The sequence below is a fragment of the Grus americana genome, chromosome 1, assembly GCF_028858705.1.
Source record: "Grus americana isolate bGruAme1 chromosome 1, bGruAme1.mat, whole genome shotgun sequence".
In the NCBI taxonomy this organism is placed as follows: domain Eukaryota; kingdom Metazoa; phylum Chordata; class Aves; order Gruiformes; family Gruidae; genus Grus; species Grus americana.
Window position 1 is genome coordinate 68,959,656 of NC_072852.1, and position 26,224 is coordinate 68,985,879.

Consider the following 26,224-nt stretch of genomic DNA (forward strand, 5'->3'; position numbering starts at 1 on the left):
ACATTGTTCTTGCTATGAAGTGAGACCAATTCTGAGTTAGTTTTGGAGCAATAGTCCTTTTTCAAAAAATTCATTGGAATATCCAAATGCCTTTGAAGTTTCTGGTTCCAAAACTGCCATCAGCTATGAGGAGTCATCATTGTTTAAGACTGTCATCTTAAAAAAAAAAAAAGAAGAAAGCAGAAAGTAATCTCTTCAACACATCTGTGCTATGAGTAGTATAAATACAAAATATATATAAGTAGTATAAATACAAATATAAAATCACAGACAGTGCAACTTCAAGATATTCTCCAGTGCATACCCAATCCCCAAGGCAAAAGATATGTTTATATCTAAACAGTCTAAACTATATTTAAACCATACCTGAGAGAGATCTATTTGACCAAACAGAGATTTGACACATTCTCTGTAAAATCTATCCTACATCTTAAGAATGTATCATCTTTTATCCTTTTTTCTGTGTAGCCTTCAATGCTATTGAAAGAAAAGCTACTTAGAAAGTTACTTATCATGAGATATAATACTCACCACCTCTGTAAGTTGCAGAGGATCTGATGTTGCATTTATTTTTTTAGTACCAATAGTTTTAGCATGTACTTTTTCTGCATTGAGGTCATCAATTCAAATCATACCAACTTTGACAGAAATAAGAGATGGGTCAGAAGAGAGGGCTATGAGATTTTACAGGATCCTCATTACTGATATAGTCAAAGAGAATCTCATTTTTCCACATGCTTTGCAAATAAACTGTGTACTTGGCCCTTGTGGTCCTCTTCAGTTATTACAGGTCACCAGCATCATATTTTCCAACAAAACTACTATGCTGCTTCATCAGTTTAAGCTTTCTCTACATGGACCCTTTTCTACATCTTGAGAACAAAGGTTCTTCTGTGTTAGTAGTTCCATGGGACTACACAGCATTTCAGGAACTGCCTAAAAGTTTAGTTGTAATTCCTAAATTTACAGTAGAAATTGTGAATGAAAAATCTTTCAGACTTGCAGATGTATTGAACACAGCTGTTCAAGAAAGGCAAGTTATGCCAGTTTAATCAAGATCTTCTGGAAGACTTTGAAAAGTGGTTCTGGAGCCTAAAAAGTTTATTCAACACTTCAGATTCAGAGCTGGGATCCTGACCTCAGTAATTCCTTCCTTCTGCCTTTAACATTGTTTCAGAGCTGTTCAGCTCCCTGATAAGTAGTTAGTATTTCAGTCCATCCCATTGCTAGGAAATGCTTAGACTTTGTGGTGGGAAGGCAGCTCTTTCTGTTGGCTGTCAGGCACAGTTGACTAAAAGATTCCCGTTTCCATGTACGTAGGATGCAAATAGAAATGCTGAGCAATATCGGAAGAGGGTGGTTTGTGTGAAGAGTCATGAATGCTGCGGTAGCTACCATAGGCCTGATTTCTGACTCTCACTGCAAACTGGGAAGAGTCTCTGACAGAGATGACGCTTTAGGAAAGCAGTTTTCTGACTATGCTGCAATAGTGCGTGTGAATGGATCCGAGTGCATATGACAGGATTCAGATTATGCCTTTTCATTGCTTGCGCTGGTTATCATTGAGTTGCTACAATCTACCACTGTTAACAGACTGACTTACTGTTAATTGACCTTTCTGGGAGCATAGAAAAATACACCTCTTGTCTCTCTCAAAACAAGAACTACTCCTAGTGATGAGCCTCAATTTACTTGTTAAAAAAACAATTCCAACTTCTTCAGCCCGGTGATTTTTACTTATGTAAAAATATTGGTGAAGACACATAGATTCATCAAGGAAAGGTTGTACAGATTCCAGAGGACTCTGTGGTTATTCCTTGCTTTAACTCTCCTTTCTCCCTTCCCAGCACGGTCACGTTCCTGGTCGCTCGCATGGGAAGGGTATTACTGCAAAAGAGAGGGAAGGAGTCCTGCCAAAGACATTTTGGTTCTTTAATTTCTTTAAGTATGCGTATTAAAGTTTGGATGAAGAAAGGCATTTTGGAAAGAGGATATGGCATCAATGTTGGTTTAATTTAGAGTTTCTAGGGTCTGAATTGCAGGAATGTGCCTCAATATAGAGACCATTTCCTAATGAGGCACTCGGCATTGACCGGGCTTTCTAGTAAATGGAGCTGCCTGTTTCATATTGGTTGTCAGTTTGTATGAGGGATTTCCTCTATCATTGGAAAGGCAGGCCGATTGCAGGGCGAGGGTCACCAGCTAATGTGGTCCCAATTTACTTCCTCCCAGCGTACTTTGTCTCCGTGAGCAGTTCACGGAGAAGCAGTGGTTGGGAGGCTGCTTCACCAGAGGGGGCCAGGGCTGATGCAAGAAAACAGAGCTGAAGGTTGTCTAACAAAGTCCAGATGTAGCGTGGCGAGCGCCAGCCAGGATTATACGCCGTACAGAAGCCCTTGCGACGTGTGTCACACTGGAATTGCCGGAGACCCAAGGAGCTTTGGCCTGCTTCATGGCAGCACATCCACTGCTCATCTGTTAGAAAGTAGCCTGTTTGCGATTTATTCCTTTCCTTGTCAAGCTAAGTTGTAATGATCAGGATATATTTATTGTAACGGGGCGAAGCGCTACTCTGCAGCTTTGAGTTGTAAAGGGAAGGCATATCTGAATGGGCTGAGGTTTTCCTGTCTGTGGGCTTTGAGTCTTAAACGCTTTGGGTTTTCTACTAGGAGCTGTTTGGAGCAAAGATTGTCATTTTCTGTGTTTGTACAGTGTCCAGCACAGTGGGGGCCTGACTTGACCAACCTCTCTAGACACTACTATGCCATAAATGTTAAGTAATACTGACGAAAGTTTTAGGAGGCTCTGAACTGTATCAATGTCTGTTTTCTGAGAGCCCAGAGTATTATTCAACTGAATTGTTTGTAAATCATTGTATTCACTTGTATTATTATATAATGTTTCATAATTATTCCCACCTCTTTTTTAATGTACTGTAGCAGAAGTTAGCAGGAACTAGCTTGATTCCGTGTTATTGGTGATGGGATCTCAAAATTTTCATTTTAAGTGGTGTGACTCCAAGTTAGGTTAGTACTGGGTACATTTTTATTATGCTGCCTTTTCCTAAAGAAAAGCAATTTTCAGATCAGTTCCTCAGTATTTTAAGAACATGTTGAGTTTTGATCCTGCACTTCAGCATGCTCACAGAACCACCCAGCTTTCTCCACATATTTCATAAACATATATTTTCTTCTATCAGATTGTTAATGAAAAATACTGAATAGTACTGGGCTCAGGACAGAGCTCCATGTAACCCACTTGATTTATTCAGTTATACTTGTAATCCATTCTTAAAGACTATTAGTGAAGGAGACCTTCAGTCTTGAGAAGTCTTTTCTATGGCCTATCTGTATTTATCATTACAATGTCATTGTGCATCTGTAATCTCCATTACTGCAATTTAAGCTCATTACTATTTTTTTCTATCTGTTATGGACATAGAAAAAAAAAAGACTATTTCTTGGCACTTCTGGCAGCCTTTTTGATTTATGATGGTATCTCCTCTGTGTCTTTCTCTAAACCAGGCAGTTTCAATTCTTCCAGTTTTTGTGTGTATTATCTTCTAGATATCTGATCATTCCCATTGTTCTTTGTTAATTTGATTTGTCTTTTTCTTTCTCCAAGTGTGGTATCCAAAGCTGGACAAAGCTCAAAATGAGGCCATTCCTTAGCTGGACTTGTTCATAAGCATGTCACGTGAGACAGTGTCAGAAACCTTAATGGAGTCTTCCAAAACCTCACTGGTTGCCACAGGTTCTTAAAAATAACCATTAATAGCTTTCATTATAGTAGATAAACTCTTTCCTAGTGTAGTCAGAGCAAATTTGAAGACATCTGATTTTTTTGAGTACCATCTCATGTGTTCTTTTCCTTTTCTGACCTAAAATTATATTCTCTGAGTATTGAAATAAATGTTGTTAGTCACCTGAATACAGCTTTTAGTGCCGACTAACACGGAAAAGGCATGAGCACTTTGAGCTTCTTGGCTTTATTTTTTGATGGCTTTCACTTTTGACTGAGTAGAAGATCAACCTTTGTCTCCAGCTTCCTCTTCATTCTACTGTACATTTCTAATGTCTACTTTTTCTCCCTTAGTACTTCCATTTCATACAGTCCCTTACCTTTCCTGTTCTTGCCATATACACTTTTGCTGTGTTTTCTTATGCTTAATTTAGTGAAAAGAGCTCCTTTCTGTTTTAGTGAAGGGAGATAAGAAACCTCATGCTATTGAAAGTGTGGGTTATGTAGTCAGCTTAGTTGCCGTTCGGAGGAATCTTTAATACCTGTTATTCCCTTCTACTTCTATCTCCTCATCATGATCATTCCTTCCTCTGTGGGCCAGCATGAATTGAGGGGCTGTTAGTTACCATTCCCATAAATTGAGAGGAATTATTTGGCGATAACTAGTAGTATTAATAGTTAGCATTTATGCAATGTTTAATATATATTTCATCTAGCCATGCAAGTCCCAAAGCTGTTTGTGCTACTTTGTGCTTCCTCCCTGCAAAGATTTTGGCTGACTTTCCTTTTGAGGCCAAGGTACTGCAAAGATTTGTTTCTCAAGTCAATGTGGTTCATGGGATCATGAGGAAAAGGAAAGAATTTTAGATTCCAGAATAGCTTCTCCCCCCAAAAATGCGAGTTTTCCACTGTTGCTTGTTTCCCTGGAAACCCTGCACACTGATACATGACACTCTTCTGCTGTGAACTTTTCCAAAGTGAAGTTCCACTGGTTGGAGTCATTTCTCTTTGTAACAGGAGAACGTAAAACAGGTCAAAGGAGACTGACAGGCAAGCATTTTCCTCTTACTGCCGTGGAGCTGTATCAGCATGACCACACTTCTGGCAGTTTTTATTACCACCCTGCCTGATGAAATGATACAGATTCTGAGGCATGCAGTTAGTCTTTGCTTTGCCTTAGCTGCCCTGATTTGAAACCATGTCTGATGAGAGTGATTACCCTATTAGCAAACAAATTTCTTCTTCAGGTGACATGGATACGATCACTGCAGGTAATTACTAAATGTAATGCTGTTTCTGTGACAGAACTACCGTTGTTCTCCAAGAGCCTCTGAGAGGTCCCAGTGGTCCAGTGGTGTCCACTGAAGTTTAATGAATGGGGGTACTTCTCAAACCATTGTCGGAAGGGGACTTAGGAAGTCTGGGAAGATGTATTTAAGTTGTCTGAGTGTGGTGGTGGTGGCTTCTTTATAGCTGAGAAAACAAAGTAAAAGTTAACGTTTGAGATGAGTGATGATATTCAGGGCACTTGGACCCATGTTTGCTTATTGATCTCTTCACCACAGTACCCACATACTTGCACTAGCAAGAGTGGAAATAGATACAAAAGTGGGGAAAGAAAATGTATGCGATAACAAAGTTAAGAACAGACAGACGAGCTTGAAGGGGACTTGCATGTCAGAGGTTCCAGCATGTGTTGGGCAGAAAAGAAGGTACTCTGTTTGAAACAGCAGCAGACAGATTAATGTACTTTGCCAGGAAATTTTCAAGGAATAGTGAAACGTTTTGAGAACTGTTGTCACTTGTTGTGGACTCGGTACCTAAATAGTGCAGTTACAGCCTCATTTACACACTGAGTGGTATGTAGAGTCAGTGTAAAGTCATCATTTTTCAGGTTCTTGTACCACCACTATCTATAGGGTCAAATGCAGCTTTGCAAAATTTGAATCTGCTGGGTGTAATATACAAAGATGCAAAATATGTAGGTTTTGTAGTATATTATACATTTATAGTATATTAAACTGAAAGAGGGTAGGTTTACATTAGAAATTAAGAAATTGTTCCCTGTGAGGGTGGTGAGGCACTGGAACAGGTTTCCCCGAGACGTTGTGGATGCCCCCTCCCTGGAAGTGTTCAAGGCCAGGTTGGATGGGGCTTTGGGCAACCTGGTCTAGTGGAGGGTGTCCCTGCCCATGGCAGGGGGGGTTGGAACCAGATGATCTTTGAGGTCCTTCCAACCCAAACCATTCTGTGATTCTATGATTCTGTTCTTAACTGTACTGACAGTGTAGCTGGCATACACGTGAGCAGGCAGAAGTGGGGGGAGGCACTCTGTACACTTCTATTCAGGAAGCTATTGAACTAGAAACAGAAGAAACTTCTGGCTGAAGTGAATATATCCACTAATTGGCTCTCATCAAGCACTGCCAGCTGTCAAATTTAAGCATCATGGCTTTTGCCGAAGGCCTGTAATCCACCCAGATTATCAATCACAGCACTGCTTGCTTTGCCAGGCTTTGCTCCTCAGTAATTGTTTCTGTCAAAGGGGGATCTCTGCCAGGAGCAGACCCCAGCACACTGACAGCAGCTGAGCAGGCACAGAAAATGAGGCTTTGTCATACCCTTGAACGCTGCTTCCTGAAGCACAGTGCAAGAAGCCGTCGCAGATTAAAAGAAAGCACCTTCTCTTTGCCATGTTCTCCAGACTTTTTTCCCATCATTTTTAATCTTCAGTTACCACAGTAACAGCACTCAGTGCAGCATCAGCAGTCTTTTCTGGGGCAGCATTTCATCTTCCTGTGGTATTACTTACACTCTCGTTCCCCTCTCCCTCCTCCTTTTACCTTTACCCTCTGCCTCTTTACATACATTAAATAATAATGTATGTTCAAGCGAGCTCCTTGCCGCCGCTGGTCTCACGGTGCCGGAGAAGGGAACTGTGTGTTGTCCACACTGTAAACAGCCATCTCTGCTTTCTGTTTGTGCCTTCACTCATGTCTCAGCCGGTAGTTTTTAGGGCATTGCAATGGCCACTCTGTAGGTTTGCTCGAAGGGGAAGGTTCTTTGCCTCACTGCGATTGAGCTTTAAGATTTATAGAAGTACTTTGGAGTTCACATGACAATACAGTACTTGCTGCCCTGTCTTTCTAGACATTTGTAACATTTAAAAAAATACTGTTATGGACTAATATTTCCCAGGTTCAATCTCAGTCTTCAAAACCCTGTTTCATTCTGTTAGAAATATTCCTACATTTATCAATTATATTAAGATTTTCACATTATAGTTTTACAGCTTTTTAATTCACTGAAACTTTGCACAAATAAATATAAATTAACTGGATAGTTGCTGACAGCATCCACTGCCATTTTTACAGTATTTCTCCGTCAAGGATTATGAACTCCTATAACTAAGTTATTTGAACAACATTGTCCCTGACTAGAAAATCAGGATTGCTGGACAAGTCTAGGTTAGCAGTTGAGGAACCCTGTATCCCATTTCTTTAAGCGACAACCAACCTGCGAATGTTTGATATCAGTTAAAAGTCCTCCCTCCTACACTGGGAGGACCAGGCTTGTTTAGTGGTATTAAAGAGTTAACAACACTGAGTGAGCTTTGTTTTTCTCCAGAAGACTGCACTAGGAAATCTGATTTTGGGCCTAAAAAATAGTAATTCCTTTGTCTGTGAATAATTTTTCTGGACATGAGTGCAATGTAAATATTGTCACTGTCTTTTTACATCGCAGCTGTACCGTATGGTGGTTTTCTGTAGTTATTGTGGCACAAATTGCTGATCTGATAGGCACTGGGTTTTTTCAGTTAAATAAAGATAATATATTAGAACAGGTCTTTTTAATACATACATCAAACAGAGCACTTATATATTTATTTCTGTGAGACTTCTGTGCTCCAAATTTTATGTTGAGAACGGTTACCCTCCCTCAGTTTCTGACAGTCTTTGTGTTAGCTGATGAGTTCATGAGATAGATGCAAAAGCTCAGAAAGCTGTTTAGAAGAGCTCAAGACTGCCAATAGTTGTTCATTCAAGGAATAAAATTATGGGTGCATCTTCTTTTGCTTAACTTCTGCAGTTTGTGGGGCAGTTGGGAAGGACCTGTACACGACTACTCCCTGTTTGTTGTCCAGCAACAGGATGTGCCTCAGGGATAAAATATTTGAGACTTTCCGACAATCAGTTCTTGTGGCTGGGTTGGTTTGGCATCACTCTTTCTGGTATTTGATTTGATGATGTTCAAAGGCTGCCCGGAAAATACAGTGAGTTTATGATTGCATTTAAATCTTGTCATTTAGACACATTGTTTAGGGAACTCTGAAGTTTTGGTGACAGAGAGGATTCCATTTAAACACGTAAATAATCTTGATGAGGTAAACCTGTGAACATACTTTGTATGAAGAAACAGGAGTTTCCCATTGAAATTTCAGATATGGGAAGATTTTTTATGACTTGTTTGAACTCAGTAAAAATACTGTGATTTTCCAAGATGAGTGTGTAACCATCCTTACTGATATTTCCTTGATTGGATGCAGCTTTCCCTATACTAAATTATTCCTGTTTGCTTACTTGGCACTGACAATTGTCTAGAAGACACACATGTCCCTTTAACTCATAGCCATTCAAAATGTCCTAACTTGGTACATTATGTTTATTTGTTCCTACATTTATTGGCATTATATCCCCAGGGAACACACAACACACTGAACAGTTTCACGCTAAAGCTATAAAGTAAAACTTTATTTGTGGTTACTTCTCTTTGGATGAAAAACCTAACGAACCTGTGACTTTAACAACTGTCTTCTATAAAAAGCAATTCACATGTTGATAGTTGGTAGAAAGGTAGTGGCAGAAAGCAGAAGAGCGTTTTACCAGCTTTAGTATTGGTTTTAACTTGTGTAAGATCTGTAACCGGTGAAGTGATAGATGATGCAAGGTATAAGAAGATGGTGAAGTCAGAGATATGAGGAGACTGATTGGTTTCATAAACTAAGTATGTAGAAGGTTTCGAGTAGATTACAGATTAACAGTTGTATGACTTAGTATGTCAGTAATGTGTTTTTTACTTGAAGGAGGAGTGACGGAAAGAATTGTGCACCTAGAAATATGTAATGAAAAGTAATGATCTAGAAGATAGAATCTATTGCATGTTTGGGATTTTACTGTGCTATTTTGAGAGTAACATAATAAATCAGTGCTTTTTTTGCTTGAGAAGAGAAAAATACATAGTCTACAATAGAGAATTTTAATCCCCAACATCTTAAAAATTGATAATGTAAAAATTAAGTCTAAACTGTACAGAATGAACTTAAGCTTCAATAAACAGTGAGCTGTTGATGAGCAGTGCCCTCAGCTAGTTTTGAGCTTATGCACTGAAAAACCTCTCAGTCTACATATTTTTTTCTCATGCACTGTATTAAGCTCCTTAGAATTCTGAAAATAATTTCCCTTTTTGAATCAATCTGAGCCTAGTCGGGTACACCATATCTCAGGCTAATGAATAAGTAATGCAGGGGAAAAATAGACGTTTCATGTTGCAGTTGGAAATCTAAGATATATGCTGTCAATTACGACTGATTTCTTGATACTAACCCTTCACTAATTTAGATACTGAGTTGTAGAAATTGATAGGCTAATATATCAGGTTTCTCAAAAGGAGCCACAGGTTTATGAAATTAGGTATCAATTACTTATGATAGCTTCTGCAAATGGACAGGTGCTGATGGCTGCAGCTCCCATCAGTTCTGTTAAATTCATGGTATTATATTCTAAAGAATCCAAGTCTTTAAAAAATTATTATTTGTGCTTTAGTGCTGAATAAGTTACACATTTTACTCCTTAATAAGTACATTCTGTTCTCTACATCCCTTTTTTAAGATGAAAAAATATTCGTGACCAAAAAAAAGGTGTGTAGTTTTTCCCTAGAGGTAAAGTTTTTGCCAATTGACATTTCTGAATGTGTGTAGGGAGAGATTAGAGATTTTTCTACTGGCTGCTAACTTGGGAAGCTGTAAGGATTCTGGTAGCAGCTGCCAACTCTGAAAGATAAAGATGAGAAAGTCAGTACTGATGGAGACCCTGCTTGCAGTCCCTCCCTTGAATGGAGGTCTGCAGATGATGCTGTCAAATACAAGGTAGTGATTTTGACAGATCATCTTTAGGGGAGTTGTGTTCTGCTCTCTCTGAGTGGCCCTATATTGTGCACAAAATAAAGGAGCAGTTTCTGTCTCCTCTTCTTTGCCTTCAGTTCTCTCAACTTTCTGTAAAGCTTTAGTCTCCAAAGATATATCAAACTCTGATCACAGGATGGATGTCTGAGGAGAGCAATGGTCTTTTCTCTTGAAAGCAACCCTGGTTAAGGGGTAACCATTTTATTAGGGGTTTTCTTCTCTTTGTTTGAGTACAACTTTACAGTCACAGAACTTGGTCTTTTGTTCTCTTTCTTTCTGTTTACCACCAATTCCTGCCTGTCCTAGTGTGAATACAAATATTTCCTGTAGTTGATTTAAAAAAAAAAAAATAGAGTGCTCACAACTGACTCCAGCCAAGTTGTTCTTAGGATCTGAACAACCTAGGTATCTCTTGTTTTTACAGTGGGATTTTTTTATTTGGAGGGGAAACTTAACTTTATAAAATATTTACTTTCACCATTATACCACACTTAATCCTTTTAATAGCATAAGAAATTACTTATCCCACTTTTTTCACCTTAACCTGAAACATAACTGTGATTTCTGATACTAAGGCAGTGTGCCCTCCATCTCCAAAACACTAGTAGATATATCCTTGGCTTTACCTCCTTTATTACAGTTAGCAACCAAAACTTCTGCCAACTGCTGACATTAATGGTGTTGAAAAATAATAAAAGGAATACAGTGATCCTTAAGAACACACACATACTTAAAACTTGGAAGACCGCATGGGTTTATTTGCTCTGTGGAAGTAATAAGTACAGTACCTTCTCATTCTAGGGTTTTTTCATCTTTTTTTTTTAAGGGGAAACATATTGAGTTGTACATACAGATCTTCATCTTGTGCACCTTTCCAGTCTCTTCCACATCTCACAAAGAGACAGGCGAGGTATCGGTGTGTTTTCCTGGACTGAAAGAAGAAGGATCTACGGATTGGGTGATGTGGGGAAGCACAGACTAAGACTAATTCCTTATTGTCCAGCTCTATCCTTTTCATCACTATCAGATGAGGAAAAGATACCTTGATGCCTCTTCCTCCTCTCTTCTCCCCTTTCCCAACTACCAGAACTAGTTAGTCCTTCTCCATTGTCAGCCAGCAATCTTTTTTTATGATACAAAGAGGGCTTAAAAAATATGAAGGCTTCCTTGTTTCCTCCTAGGTCTTCTAGCTGCAAATAAATCAGTTTAGGTTGCCCCTGTCCTATTCATTCATCTCTAATTCTTCCTCTGCTTTGTCAGGGCTGTTTAACATGTGGCATCACCTATCTAAGTTTAATGACTTTGCAGTAGAAGGATTGTTAAGGAAAAAACAGCGGAGGTATGACTGGATGGTTTTCATCTTGTTCCACAGACCTTTTTCTTTTGGTGGTTCTATGGCAGACAGAATTTTCTAAGGTTTTTTCTAAGCTTTACAGTGTGCTTTATGGTGCCCATTGGGTGGGCCTCTACCCATAGGTAATGGCATAATGTAACCTAAACCACAGAAAGACAACAGGTTAGGAATAGAGCAGGCAATGACAGGAATGCTGTCCAAAATGCAGACACCTTAGAGAAATTCATCTGACCACGCTGGCACATCTCTACCTATTGTGTGCCATGAACTTTGTAGAAAGGAAGACAACTTATTTTCTTGGCAAGAATAATTTTGGCACAAATACAGTAGAAAACCTGAATGTTACTTCAGTCTTTCCAGCTGGTACTGTTGTCTAAGTTTTGATGCAGAGTAGATAAGAAAAATCAATCTCTGCAGGAAGAAAAGAAAAAAGGAAAGAAAAAAAAGTGTGGTTTATTGTGATTTCCTGCGCAAGAGCAGGGCAGATTGTCAGGAATCATCTCTCCAGCTCTGTGTATCACACATGTGCTGCTCTGTGCTCAGGCGGGAATCCTGCCTCTGTGGACCAAACAGAGGGACAGTGCAGATGGACAGGAATCCTGTGTTTGCAGACCACACGCACGGACAGTGTGGACAGACAGGAATGTGATGTCTGTGTGCTTGCATGAGTCTTACAAGGCAGGGCTCTTCTACGTGGATGTCAACCCTAATAATTGGCCATACAAAGAAAATTCTTAGCTTTAATTTCATTTGGGGTAGCAAAGCTCTGTTGGTTGTCAAAGGAAATGCCCTTTCAACTCTTCCCTCCAGCAGTTACCGTGGAGGGTTTTGCCTAGATTCAAAGATGAAAGAGAGGCAGAAAAAGAATAATATTGATTTTCTTTTTCTTTTATATGCAACAGCTTTTAAAATTAATTTCAGAACAAGCATAAATAGTCTTGAGGTTTTGGAGTGTTTTTTTAAAAAGTTGCTATCAACACTGTTTATATCATGCAGACACAGACACATTCGTGTATATACCCAGAGCCGGGTTCTGGGCAGTTACAGACAGTCTGTGTTGAGATGATACTGAGCAGCTCACATCACTTTAGCATCTAGGAATTTGTATCTGTACATAACTACTTTTTTTGCCAAGAACAGCATGTATGGGGGGGGGGGGGGTGTGCTATTAACAACTCTTTGAAGCCGCAGGCAAATGCAATTGAAGTGGTGAGTCATATAACAATAAAAATATGTAAGGCTAAAAGAACTGTGGTAAAAACACTGATATATACCTTACAAAAATAAAAATACCTGGATAAAGGAATGCTTTTACTATATTTATTGTAAAGATACAGTCACAATAGATAAAGATTTGAAAACTTCCAAATTACATCAACTAGGAAAGATGTAGATATACATGAGCAGATGGCCTACAAATGATTCTGCCAAAGCAGGGGATCATGACTAGGTTTTAAGCTTTTACAGTAGGATGCATCTTGTATATAAATTCCTAGATGAGATTTTGCCAATCAGTTTTCATAGGTATCGCTGGACTGAGAAACTTTCTGATTTTGGATTAGGAGAAGGACTGAGACAAAAGCAGACTAAAGCAGTTGTGTTACACAGCTCTGTTAAATCGAGCATAAGCAAGTGGGTTTACTTGGGAAAGGAGAACCAAATAGAATAATGAAGGAAAGAGGGACTAAGTAAGATAGAAGAGAGTAAGATGACCATGGTGTGGAGTGAAGCTGAAGTGAAAAGGGAACGATGCCAATCAACTATGTCCAACAAAGCTTTTTCTATTTTTGATATAAATACTTTCCTGTTCTATGGGATACTACATAGGTAACTTAGAAGGCCTGCCTTCAGATGTTTATAGATTTTGTAAGTCTAACCTTATTGCTGGTGCTTAACGTTGGTGCTTAAATTGTGCAGGTTTAAGATAATTGCAGGATTCTTATAATGTTGGAATGCATTTCCAGCCTTAGGATAACCTGAGACATCTTTTACATTTTGCTTTGTAAAACACATGTATCACTAACCTACCAAAGTTTTTGAGTGTTTATGCTCCAAAGTACATTTCAGCTTGTTTTTCTCATTGCTTTTTTGTCTTTGTTTTTCTCTCAATTGATAAAATATAAGATGAAATTTTTAGCTCAGACCCACAAACACACCATGAGAGGGGAAAAATGAGCAAGGGGAGAAGTACAATCAGGAGTTTTCAACAGTTTGAATAATGAGGACCAAGACAAAGACTGGTATTTCCTTTCACACTATTATAGAAGTAGCATTTCACATTTTTTTATTCAAGTGAGTTGTCCTTAGTGGTATGTATCAAAGTAGGTTAAAGAGACTGAATAAACTGTATATATTAAGCATTCAGCAGACACATGAACTAAACATAAGAAGCTTGCTGCTGTTCACTTGAGAATTCATAGCAATTTGACCTCCCAGCATCTTAAATAAAGGCGTGGACCACAGCATCAGAAAACTCCACTTCCTTGCAATATTTAGTGCAAGGATATAATGAGATGCTACATCCAAACTCTTACAACTTGAACAAAACATGCTAGTTTGGATCAGCTTTTATCCTAAAGTCCTCCAAAGAAGAGTTTAAATGACAGTTCTATCCATCTGCTTAGTTGAGCTGTAGTTCCCACCAAGTAACTTTTCAATTTATTGACCATTTTCAACCAAATTTGACAGAGGGAAAGAAGTCTCAAAGATCATGTAACTTATAGGAACTTAATTAACATCCACAGCTGGGTAGAGGAGAAAAAAGCCCAAAGTAGTGTCCCCACACAGGGAAAGGGAAGAAGAATCAAGCCATGATATATTTTGTTTGGCTCTAGCATATGCATATGGCTGGCCATTCAGAACATACATACTTTCACACTGGTCCCAGCTGACTCTTGCCTGGAGACACCATGGGGGAGGCAGGCTGGAGAAAGAGATTATTGTAGGGTTGAAGGCCATGCTTAGAAGATGTAGGATACAAATCCAAAGCACGCAGATTTCATTAGCCAGCATAAAATGGGTAATAAAGTGAACTCTTACGCTCTTCAAGGGTAGCCATGCTGTCTGCAAAAGAAATCAGTTCTTAACTGATGAAAGTAGTAATGAAGACAGCACAATAGATGGAGAATGGATGTAGCAGCGTGATTTAGCAAAAACCAGTTGCTGTTAAGCTAATTTAAATAAATGAGTCTTTTCTGCTCTCAGGGCATGTGGCAGCACAGGATACTGATCTTCTGTTCTCTGGCAGGAAATTCTGCAGTAAGGCCCTTCTCTGCCGTGGTGTAGAACCGAGATCAGACTTGTTCTAACAACCTGCACCATAGGGCAGGCCTGTAACACAAAAAAATACTTACCTGCTTGCTTTAAACCTAGAGTAGGGAGGTTTTATATGCTCACTACTGGAAGGTGAATATACCAGTTCTCTCATTTCATCTTAAGAATTAAAACAGCAGCTCATTTTGCTTGCTGCTACGGTCTTCAGATCAATTTCAGTAAATAATTTCTTTGGTTTTGTGTAGTGTGAGGGATCCAGGATTCTTTGAGGATGTTGTCACAGAATACCATTTGTCCTTTTGATCCTGCCTGAAGGGGGTTTTGATGCGTAGGCCACCCAGTCAGTACAAATTAGGTTTACAATATGGTGGTAAACGTTCTCAGGCTCCAACCCTTACTCAGACGTCTTTGAGATATAGAAAAACACACCTTACTGAGCTTTCTGCTGAACACCCTTACATGCGATGGAAAGATGCCAAAGGACTAATGTACTTGGTTTGTTCCTGAGTAGTTAACCATGAGAGAAGGAGAGATTTTAGATATTTTTTAATTTTTTTTTCCAGTTTCCTTTTAAATCTGGGATTGGGCAGATTCCAGCTCTTGTGAAACAAAGAATTGAGAAAGGCAGTTCTGTTACCACTGATCAGTCAGTCTTAAACACAGCGTGAGCTATCTCTAAAGAGAGTACAAGAGAACTAAAGGAACATATACTATAATGTTCATATGGTAGAACACAATAAGGAATCCCAAACACAAGATCTGATTTGGATTGTATTTTGTGTCACTGGTTTTCTTTATACAGGAATCAGAGCAATAGATTTCAATAAACTTTGTCATCAGGCAAACCCGCAGTTAGTTATTTGTTCATCTCCTAAGGAGCTAATAAAGCTCCAAGAGATGCATTCCTGTACAGGGAAAAATTCAGTGCAAAGTTTGTTTTTTAAATCCATCCACTTATATCTACATGTGTCAAGCCTTGGAGAAAACTTCATATCTAAATGATCTGCCTCCTTTAGTTTAGTTCAAAGGTTTCTGAATATGAATTCTCCAGAATAAAGTTTCTCTGTAATTATCACATGTGGGGAGATGAATAGAAAAATGAAATCATTAAGCACATAAATTAACCAGGCTGATAAAGTCTTTCACTTTATAATGTAACATCGTTGTAACATTGCCAACAGTCGATGCAGAAGCCTCTATCTCAGGTAGAATCTGTGTTAAATCCTGCAGGCTTTGACAAAGCCCAGCAGCTGCATGCTGCACGTGCTCTTTGTTGGGCTCACAAAAACACAGGCTCCAGGATGTACAGAACTATAGTAATGGGAATGATTTTCATTTGTAGGCAGCTGACATTTTGTTGGTTTGCTGCTAATAGAGGAATCTCAGTTGCTGATCTTAAACGTAACCAAAAGGAAAGCCAAACCTAACTAATCATGTGTCTTTTAAACCTTACAAACAAAAACGACTACTCAGCATGTACCATCTTTTGACAATTTTTACAAATTTGACAAATGTCCCCCAGATCGTTAAATGTCATGAATGGGAAGGGGGCATGGAGTAAAACACTTGACACGATCTTTCAGAGACCCTGTGCTCAAGGTAGGTATACACTCAAGGCAGGTATAGATATACTCAGGGTAGTTACGAAGGGCATCACAGTCTAATAACAGGTGAGGAGGGATTATTCTCTCCGTGTTTCTGGCAGCCAGATTCCAGGAGGGAGCTGGATGGATATTTACAGAGCGTATGGCTCACTGCGTGTTCTCAGCGAATAGAAAAGGACTATCTGAAAGGCTTTGCAAGAACATAATTTTCAGAGATACTGAATTTGGCTCATGACTTAGAAGAAAAAAAAAAGCCAGAGTTTCTCCATTATATTTCTATGTTGTTAGTGGTGAAAAAGTTTCTAAACTGTTGTATTTGCTTGTGTGTGCTTCCAGTGAAACATTCAACTCGGACTGAAATGGGATGACTCCTTTAACTCACTGACACGCTGTCTCTACCACGTATCCATTTGTCACAAGTACAGTCATTATATTAATGTTTACCTAATGTGGGCCTTTTTAAACTCTACATTAAAGGCTTAATAAAGCTTGTTTAGACTGGTTAGCAAAGCCAGAAATTTCCCTACTCAAATATTTTATGAAAACTGAGAAAGTAGTCACTGATGTCATGGTTTCTGCTGTGTTGCATGGTAGAGAAACAGATTTGATGCGAACTCTTTGAATAAGTTACTGCGATGAGAGTGTGAAGCAGACTAGATTAATATGGAGAATGCACAGCTTATGAGCTAGTATCTGCTGTTTATTAGAGGTCCTGTCTAGAGATAGAGAATTGTGTGATTCCTACGAATAAAATTTGGTTTCAAAAAGTTGCCAGGGGAATAGTTACCAGAATATGAGCTATCCTGCAGAAATGCTCAAGAAAGGTATGTATTCTCGTTGTAACATGCAACTTAGTGCAAGCTTTCGAATAAAAACATTCTCTAAAATATATTATAAACAACGTCTGTAGTTAAACCTGTGGGTTTCAAATTTATATGTGGAATTGCACTATAAAGGGCTGGTCAGACCTGGACTTTTACCAGCCATGTTCCAGAATATGTCTCTGACTTTCCCCTACTTTATGGATCTGCATCAGTTCTGGTTTTTCTCCTGTAATAATTTAACTGTGATAAAATCTATTAATTTGGACCTTAGGCTGGAGGTGCACAAAACAAGCTGCCAGTGTAGCCTGCAGTGAACATAAAATAACTTACTCTTAGGAACCGTCAGGTGAGAGTGTGCTTTGAACCAGTACATCCGTGAAGAAGGAACTTAGTGATTCTTAAACAAAATTCACCATGGCTACGGTTTTGGTAGCTCAAATATTATACAAGTGCTGTTTGGAATGAAAGTTTTCAGGCGTTGACTGCATTAGAAATAGTCTACTCCATGGTAATTTCCTTGTTTACCCAGACATTTAGTGATTATAGAATACAGGCAGAAGTAAACTATATGATAATCAGAAAAAGCATAGTGAAAATATAGTGAAATCCACGTAGGACCACGAAACAACGAAAGAGAGCACATTTAGAAGAAATGCTGATGCTGACCATTCACATTTATGATTAAAACACATTTATCTGATCTTTTCTCCTGGTGCTTTTTTCTTTTAATATAACTGCCTGCTGTAGCAAGGGACAGGGCAGAGGCCAGGGTTAAATAATGACGAGAAGCAAGAAGGGCATTAAGGATAAGTGTATCAGAGAGGAAGAAGTCCTGGGGGGGGCGGGAAAGGGAGGATGGACAAGATCTCATAGCACTAGAGTATAGTCTAATATATAACCAGAGGAAGTTGGGTTCTTTTACATGCAATATCCTTACAAATGTTATGCTGTAGACCTGCGGTACAGGATCTGGTCTGCAGACCTCTTGTGGCAAGTTCTCCAAAGTCATTCCTGGCTTTGAGTGAGGAGCTTGAGAGTGTGCGATGGCTCTTTAGTAATTTTGAGGATAGACATTAGTTTAAAGGGTTTGGGACTGTTCTTTTGCACAGTGATTATTGGGAGACTAACGAGCATTATTAAGGGCATTGACCAAGTGTGCGGTTTCAGAGGGAGGTGATTGGCAGGGAAGGAATAAGGTTACAAAATCTCGTCTGTCAAAAAGAAGAAAGAAACCTTCTGGAAAAATACTAAGAAACCTATGGAGTTGGGGAGTTTTGTCCTGCTTTTTTCATTCTAGCATTTTACCTGTACATGCGTGAAGAAGGTACCTGTAATGGCACATCATATTTTTTAAGCAAAATTTGGATCTGATGTCCAGTTCTTATCATCACTAGTTCTGCTTACAAGCTCTGGAGGTTTTAGACAAAAGCACTCCTGACACAACTGATTTGTCTGCACTGCTCATTTATTTTCTCACAGGACACAGTGGTTAAACCACTTTGTTGTTCATACTTTTTACAGTGATGTAGAAATGTTTGCCCTAGGATCTGAGCCATAACCTCATAAGGTGGGAGAGGATTGTATAATAGCACCATGACAAAGCAGTTCAGGACTGCAGGATGTTGGAGTGGTTCCCCACAGTAAAATAAATGGTTTGTTTTTAAATCACTGCGACAGCCACACGCTCCAGAAATTTCCGTCCTTTTGAACATTTTTTTCTGGAGAGGAGCAATAGGAGAGAAACTGAGTTCATGTATTTCCAGTTATTTTAAAAATTTCCAAATTGAAGTTTGTAAGTTAGTATTCCAGTCCTAAGCAGAAGCTTTTGATTTCCATGTTTGACATAAAGAGAATTAGAAAAATATCATAACATTCTATTATATGTTATATATTATATTCTAGTTGCAACACTGCTTGGAATTTTAATATTGGAAAATAATTTTTAGTGGTGTCCATCAGGAAATAAGCTGCTTTTATTCCATCTCTTGATTTTTGCCTAATTCCTATGATACATGTGTAAATTAGTTCCTGTTGTGAAATCACAATACTGCTTTTGGTGCTTCCTTGCCAAGACTTAGACTGGCACTCTTAGATTAACAGCAAAAGCAGTGGAAGGTCAGGTTGGATGAAAGGGGAAACATAGAAAATGTCCTTCCAGGTGAACTGATCCTGTATGATTGTCATCACCGGGATGCTGCAGAGACAATCTCTGCGTTAGAATGTTCAAAGGGCTGTAATGGAGCTAAGCAGCTAAATCATACTGAGCAAACAGGAGGAATTTTGGAACTTGGCTCCCTCTTCTTTTGGAAACTCAAGTCTTGATAGCTGTAAAATTATCTGTAGGTGAAAATCCCAAATACTAAGAATTGCAGCATATTTTATATTGGAGTGGACCTCTGCGTCCAACCATCTGCTGAGAGCATCACTAGCTAAAGCAGCTTGCTCAGGGCCTTGTCCAGTTGCATTTTCAGTATCTCCAAGGATGGAGATGCCGCAGCCCCTTGGCAGCCTGTTCTGGTGTTTGGTCAGCCTCATTATGAAAAGAATTTTCCTGATCTGTAACGAGAATTTTCTGTATTCCGATTGACATCCATCGTCTCTTGTCCTGTCCCCTCCAGAAAGAGTGTGGCTTCATCTTCTCTATTTCCTCCCGTAGGTAATTAAAGAAGCCTTCTTTTTTTGAGGCTAAGCCAGCCCAATTCTCTTACTCTCTTCTTATAACCTCCTGCCAAGTATTAATAGTAGGATATTGTACTTGAAGTTAAATGACAGAAGTACACAACCTTTTCAATTCCACTTCAGAATTTTGAGAGAGAGAGGTTGTGCTTTAAATGTTTAGATCTTCATATTATTTGTATCTCCTGTATTAGCGCTAACCTAGGAATTTTTTTCATACGGTATCATAAAACATGCTGCCTCTCTCTGGGAATAGCTGTTTTTTCTCTCAGAAAAGCTAATATGCTGTACTAACATTCTTCTAAACTTTTGCTTTTTAATATGTTTTTTTCACCTATGTGCTGAAAGTCATGTAAGAAGTTGTTATTTATTATCAAACCCAAAAATTTCCAAAGAAACGTGAAGTCATTTAAAATCAGTAGCTGTCGTTGCAAAGAATAAATTGTTAGAGCCAACCTTAAAAATAATAAAATAATAAATATGGAGAAAGTGCCTTTACGATAAACTGGTTAAGTATTAATGTAGCCTGTTTCAAGTAGTGATTTATGAATAGTGAGTCAGACTTGGAATTCAAAAGTTGTTTGACAAAACAGAGCAAACAATATAAAGATTTTGTATAATGATTAAATTGCTTATTGCTTAAGCTCAATTTACTATTAGCTTTTGTTAAATTAATCCAAAATAAAATCAAATCCAGATCCAAACCCTAGACCTTCTGTATAATGATCTGAATACAGTCAAGTAGAATCTGCATTCTCTAGCCTCGAGATGCTCATTAAAATTAGAGTTTTCAGTGAGAAACCATTCAGTTATGAAAGGATTGAATCAACCACTGGCATTTTTACAGTGAGCTTTGAGTTTCCATTTAAGACATTTAATTTTAGTGCATCTCTGATGATTTAATATGTCTAGCTATGCATAATTTACTGTGTATCGTATCTAACATAGATCTGGCTAGCCTTTTTATATTTTTGGAATACGAGGATTTCACAAAGCTCAAAATGGGGCTTTTACCTTATGAGCTGGGAGGAGAAATGCCGTCACTCGGCTGTGGGTCCGCTCCAGGTGCGAGTGCCCAATGACAGCGGCACCCGGGTAACTCGAAGTGAAGCAGCTGACACAGGGACGACAGTTCGCTTTGCAGGACCCTAGACCCAGCTCTTTCATAGTCCCTTCCAGGCTACTCATAGAGTATTGTTGCCACCTGAACGGTCCTTGTAAGCCCTTCTGGGGAGGGGGGACATGTTGCCCAGGTGGATTTCTTTCCTTTTTTCTGTGTGTGTGTGTGTCTGTAGGTGCTTGGGGAGCTCATTTCAGGATAGTATGTTAAACTAACACTGTCCTTTGCAGACAGAGTTCTGTAGTATATTTTAATGTTCATTGCAATTGCTTACCTAGAAAAGTAATGTGAAGGGTATTCCATTTATTCTTAGACAATGTATTTTATATTTTGTCTTTCTAAAAATCATATATCCTCTGGATCTTGAAATTTCCTAAGAAGTTGAAGAGAAGCTAAGAAACTTGTTTCATATTTTGTTAATTCTTTGCTTGACAGTATTCAGTTTGTAATTTTATACACCTTTATTATGTCACCTTTTCTTCCCAAAGACTTATTTATTAACTTCTTAATTTCCTCACAGGAAGGCTTTTCTGTAATTCACATTTTTCTGACCAGTCACAGGATTTTCCTGCTCCTTGATATATCAGTTGAAAACTGATTTGCGTATTGAAACTGGGTGGACTCCTTAAGTAATAAGCTATGTTCAGCATTCCTATTTTCAGCTTGTTCACCTTTTTTTTTTTTTAACTGATTTCTTTTTTGTTTGTTTGGTTGGTTGTTTTTTTTAACTGGCTTAGGCACATCTAACTGATGTTTTCATTGATTTGTTCTCCCAGTTGTTGTTTGAACCTTAATCCTAAGGTTCTGTAAGAAGAAATTAGTTTCTTTGTACACACATGTACAGCACAAGGTTTAGTAAGTACGAGTCAGATGAGCCGGTTAATTGCAAAACTAACTTAGCCTCAAAGCGAAGTGGTTGGAACGTGTCTCAGTTTTTACCAATCCTCTATAGTAATGCCTCCTAACGTTTTATGTACGTCTCTTATTTGTTTCCATGTATGGATTTTGGACATACAAGATAGTATAAATACCCTATTCCCTTTAGTCCCAGTGATCACATTAGAAGGTAGACTGAGTTTCTTCTTTTTTTCCTGAACAGACTCAGAACCGTATGAAGCTGATGGCTGACAACTATGAGGATGACCACCTCAAATCCTCATCCCATTCCAACCAAACCAACCACAAGCCCTCCCCTGACCAGGTAATGTGTCTCTTTTTTTCACTTTTAAAGTAATTTTTACTATGGGGGCTGATTATTTTGAGTCGTATGCCATTTTTCCCTGACATGCTTGCAGTACCTTGGAACAAAAATAGCATTCCAGAGTGCAGTTATAAACCAGAAATGGTTGCTGCTGTTGTGTCAGCTTCCTTGAAGACTCCTGAAATGCGAACAAACGGTTCCCAGTACCAAGCTGTTATTAAGTGGGTGGAGAAGAAGGGGCAGACAATGAAAGGGAAGAAAGAAACGTTACTCTTAAAATGCAAGACTAGAGTCCTGCCTGGCATATTCAGACTTTAGCAACTCAGGTTTACTGCTTGAGTGTGTGAAGTGTCCAGGACTGTTTCTTGTCTTCAGTAGCAGGCAATCATGCTCTAGGATCAGCTTTCTGATCTATGGATTGCATACGAGCAGTTCCCTTCATTTCCCATGAGGAAATCCCAGCCTCTGTGCCAAATGAGCACAGACTGCTCCCTCACAAACTCAATGGGCCGTGAACTGAAGGAAAATCAATTTACCATCTCCAAGGCAGCGAGGAGCCTCCTGTGTCGTTTACAAAGCACAGCCGTGTGCTTGATAACTATCAGAGAGATTACCTATCCCTTGTGTAGCACAGAAAATGCCAACATAATTGCATATCCCATGTTGTAATCTCATCCATTCCAGTTTAATTAAAATATTAGCAATCATTAATCACTGCCTTGACAAAGTGAAGGAATGTTTGGCACTCCTCTTTGCCCTCTGGCTCATCTAGAAATTGTTGAGATTTGAAGGACGGCATCTCAATATAGACCTTTAAACACCGACCTAGTGATATGCAGAATTTATGAGTGAGGTACAAGAGGAAAATGGTAAAAAACAATTACATATTCACCTTGCAAAAATAGATCTTTAAAAATCTCTTTTCATGTCTGTATCAGAAGACAATAAGGGGTATATACAAAGCAGAAAATTTCTTCTTTTCAGAGCAACTTCCTTTTGCATCTTGTTTTAATACCCTCCTCTAGGTGATAAAGAACTGTAAATTGACTAGCTTGAATTTTCTGCAGTGTTTTTGGAAAATGTTGGTCTTCCTTCTTCGGGAGAGTAGAATTGTTAACACTGCAAATTAAATTACTTTCCTAATCTCGATTTGGAGGACATGTTAGAATATCTGTTGTTTCTACACCGCCAGTCTATATGAAGCCATTTCCAGAATGTAACATTAGTTAGTACATGCTTGCAAATGAATGCGGCGTGGCATTCACGGATGAAATGAAAAGATAAAATTTAAAGAAAAGATAGAACTTAAACATTTATGGAAGTTCTTGCAAAGACCTTACGGGAGAGGGCAGCAGGGAGGAGAAGGGTCTGATTGCACTTTCCCTTTGCATAGGGGCATTTTAAAAGCTGACAGAACCTACAAGAGAGCAAAGCATGCTGTACTTCAAAGTGGCTCTGAATGTTACATGAGGAATTAAACACTTTTTACAACTATTTGTACTTATATATGTGCTTTAAATACTAACCAACTCTTTATTTCGTTCCCATGCTGCTCTGGGGCTTTTCTCCCATTGCCAACCCTGCACCGCTAGGATGAGGAGGAGGGTATTTGGGCATAACCAGTCAGATGCTCTTAGTGCAGCCATTTTGTTCAGAACGGTGAGAATCAACTTTTCTTGCCAATAGTAAAGTTTCCAGCAGTCACTCACGCATCTCGCTCCCGTGTGCTTTGTGAAACCTGGTTATGCTCCTTCCCCCTTGCTTCCGTAGTCTCTGCATGAGGGTGTTTCTCGTGTGATTCTGTGTAGTTTGTGATTTTCTTCTAATCATCATGTCATTGTTTCATGATATTGTGGGGAGAACTTTCCAGGGCATGTAATTGAGTTTCTATGCAAAACAAACTCTTAATGTGTATGAGAGAACAGGAAATGTCTCTCATATCATTTATCATTGACTTCATGGAGGAAATGTTTTCAGTCAGATTCTTTTTCAAAGCAATTTGCACTGTAGCCAAATCTATGTATGCTTTTTCAATTCTGGTTAGTAAAGAATTTGTTCAGAGATAATGTTCCTCCTGAAGATAATGTTCCTCCTGAAGGTTTTAAGCATGTTGACGTTTGCTGCTGAGATTGCTGCCATGCATGCTGACCTAACTAGTCACAGATATTTATCAGCTCAGAATAGATGTTTCTTGATATGGACCAGGAATACAAATTTTCTGTAAATTTGATAGCAAAGAGGAATATCCCCTTAACCTTCCCCTCTCCCTTCCATTTCCCTCATTCTCTCAAAACAATGGGAGAAAAATTTGTAGCTATTTGTCATTGAAAGTACATTTTGTTTCTCTATGTCTGCGCCCACAATTTTCTCTTTTCTGCTGTCAAATTGTCTCCACAATAACCCCCATTTCCAGAAGAGAAGGCAGTACACGGGACAGAACCCTTCTCATGCCTGTTCTCTAGGAAAGAAGAAAACATCCTTTACTAACCCGGAGCATCAATATAGAGCTACAAAAGTCAGATATCGACTACTAGGCTACAGTACATAGGATTCATTTATGCCTTGTAGTATCAGTTTTAAAGCAGAATAAATTTATTTGAAGTACTTAAAATACTTTAAAGGATTGAGGTGCGATGACAGTCTTTTAAAAATGTATATTAAAAATTTTTCTTTCTTCATTATCCTTTTAAGAAAAAATATTTCACATGAGATTTTTCAGGTTTTCTCAGATTTTTCTTTTCCATATCAATTATTTGAAAGAAAACTCTTCCGAAGTTTCTGTGGAAATTTTGGTCCCTTGCATTTCTTAAAATTATTACTTGATACTAGATTTTTAAAACATTAATGAAAGAACAAGCTACTCTCTCATCTCTTCACACTTGCTCAATTAACTGCAGACTTACATGTCTGACTGACTGTATAGATCAGATCCCTCTTTTCAAGTCAACCATCTGAAAAATTTAATCCAACTGTGGCAGTGTCAAACTTGAATTTCATGCCTTGGGGTTTGAACTGAGAAAATCTCTTTAGTAGAAAAATTGATAAAGCGCTTCATTACTTTGCACTCACTGTTGATTTCACATTCTTTTTCTATCACCACTCTTACAACGGTTGTGTGTTAGTATATGATGTTAAAAGTTTTAGAGGCAATGCTTGTAAAGATCCGCTGAAGCATGGCAATTAAACAGGAAAGATCAGGTAAGTAAGTGATGAAAAGGAAGAAGACGCTCACTAAGAAGGTAGGAATAATTCTGATTTTCCTTCTAGAGCAAACATGGAGGTTGTGTAGAAAACACTGATAGAAAGATCTTTCTCTTTCCCTCTCCCATCTGCTGATACATTTGTGACTGCAGCTGTGCTAAGAGTATGGTTTCTCCTAGTTTACTGAATTAATGGGTGGTTCACATTAAATACAGCATATCTCTCCACTTTGTACTTGAGGCATTTTCCTCAGGAAAGCATAGTACAGAATATCCTAGTCAAAAAAATGAAGCAGCCAGCATCCTTGCCTTACATGCATCTCATCTGAGAAATATGTCAGCCTCAAGACTGTCTTGCATACATCAACAGGGAAAGCATAAATGTGATTGATGCCTCCCAAGCCAGTTATTCCCAACAAAGTACATGTTATTAGCATGATATTCCGCTTACATTCAAAGAAAACGTCCTTATTCTCTTTGTAAAAGCAAAGATATTGTAAGTCATGGAGTCTCTAACCTACATATGTTAAATTAAACTTATATATTATGATGATAAAAAGGTGACTGATAGCATGGGACTTGGCGATAACTTTGTTTTTTAAAGTTCCTTTAGGTGTGAGGATGTAATCACCTCTGGTCAATACTGAAGATAAAATGGAGACCACCAAAATATGTACAATAGCAAACTACAGTATTTTATTTTTATGTTTTGGGGTTTAAGGCTTTTCCCCTCCAGCATTCTGGAATTGACTGGAAATGTTAATATTTAATTATGCCAGTTCTGTACGTGACAGTATTATCAGATATAGCTCCCCTGAAATGGAGCGCTGTTTCTAAACATGCGCTCTTCCTGTAGTTTCAGAGAATGGTAGTTTACATCTCAGTTTACAGTTCAACATAAATAACCATCTTTCATCCTGAAATAGTCTTTCCTAGCCTTTTTCTCTAGGCTTGTTTCCTTGCAGTCTGACTTTCTTATGACTCCATTTATTCCCCAGATGGAGCTCTATCCTCCTCTATATCCAAGCGTATTCCAATGTGCTTTCTCAT

General features: G+C 38.6%; 1 protein-coding gene across 7 annotated transcripts in view; it reads left to right on the plus strand.

Moving 5' to 3' along the window:
• ERC1 (ELKS/RAB6-interacting/CAST family member 1) overlaps positions 1–26,224 on the plus strand; it is a 297,951-nt gene that overhangs the window by 240,174 nt on the left and 31,553 nt on the right. For 4 of the 7 annotated variants that reach the window (XM_054835875.1, XM_054835882.1, XM_054835891.1 and 1 more), the window contains 2 exons: positions 21,873–21,974; positions 23,567–23,633. In XM_054835875.1, the coding sequence (XP_054691850.1) occupies positions 21,873–21,974; positions 23,567–23,593 (129 nt within the window). In that variant the 3' untranslated portion in view covers positions 23,594–23,633. The remainder of the gene's footprint in view (positions 1–21,872; positions 21,975–23,566; positions 23,634–26,224) is intronic. The other 3 variants (XM_054835847.1, XM_054835865.1, XM_054835858.1) reach the window with 1 other exon arrangement.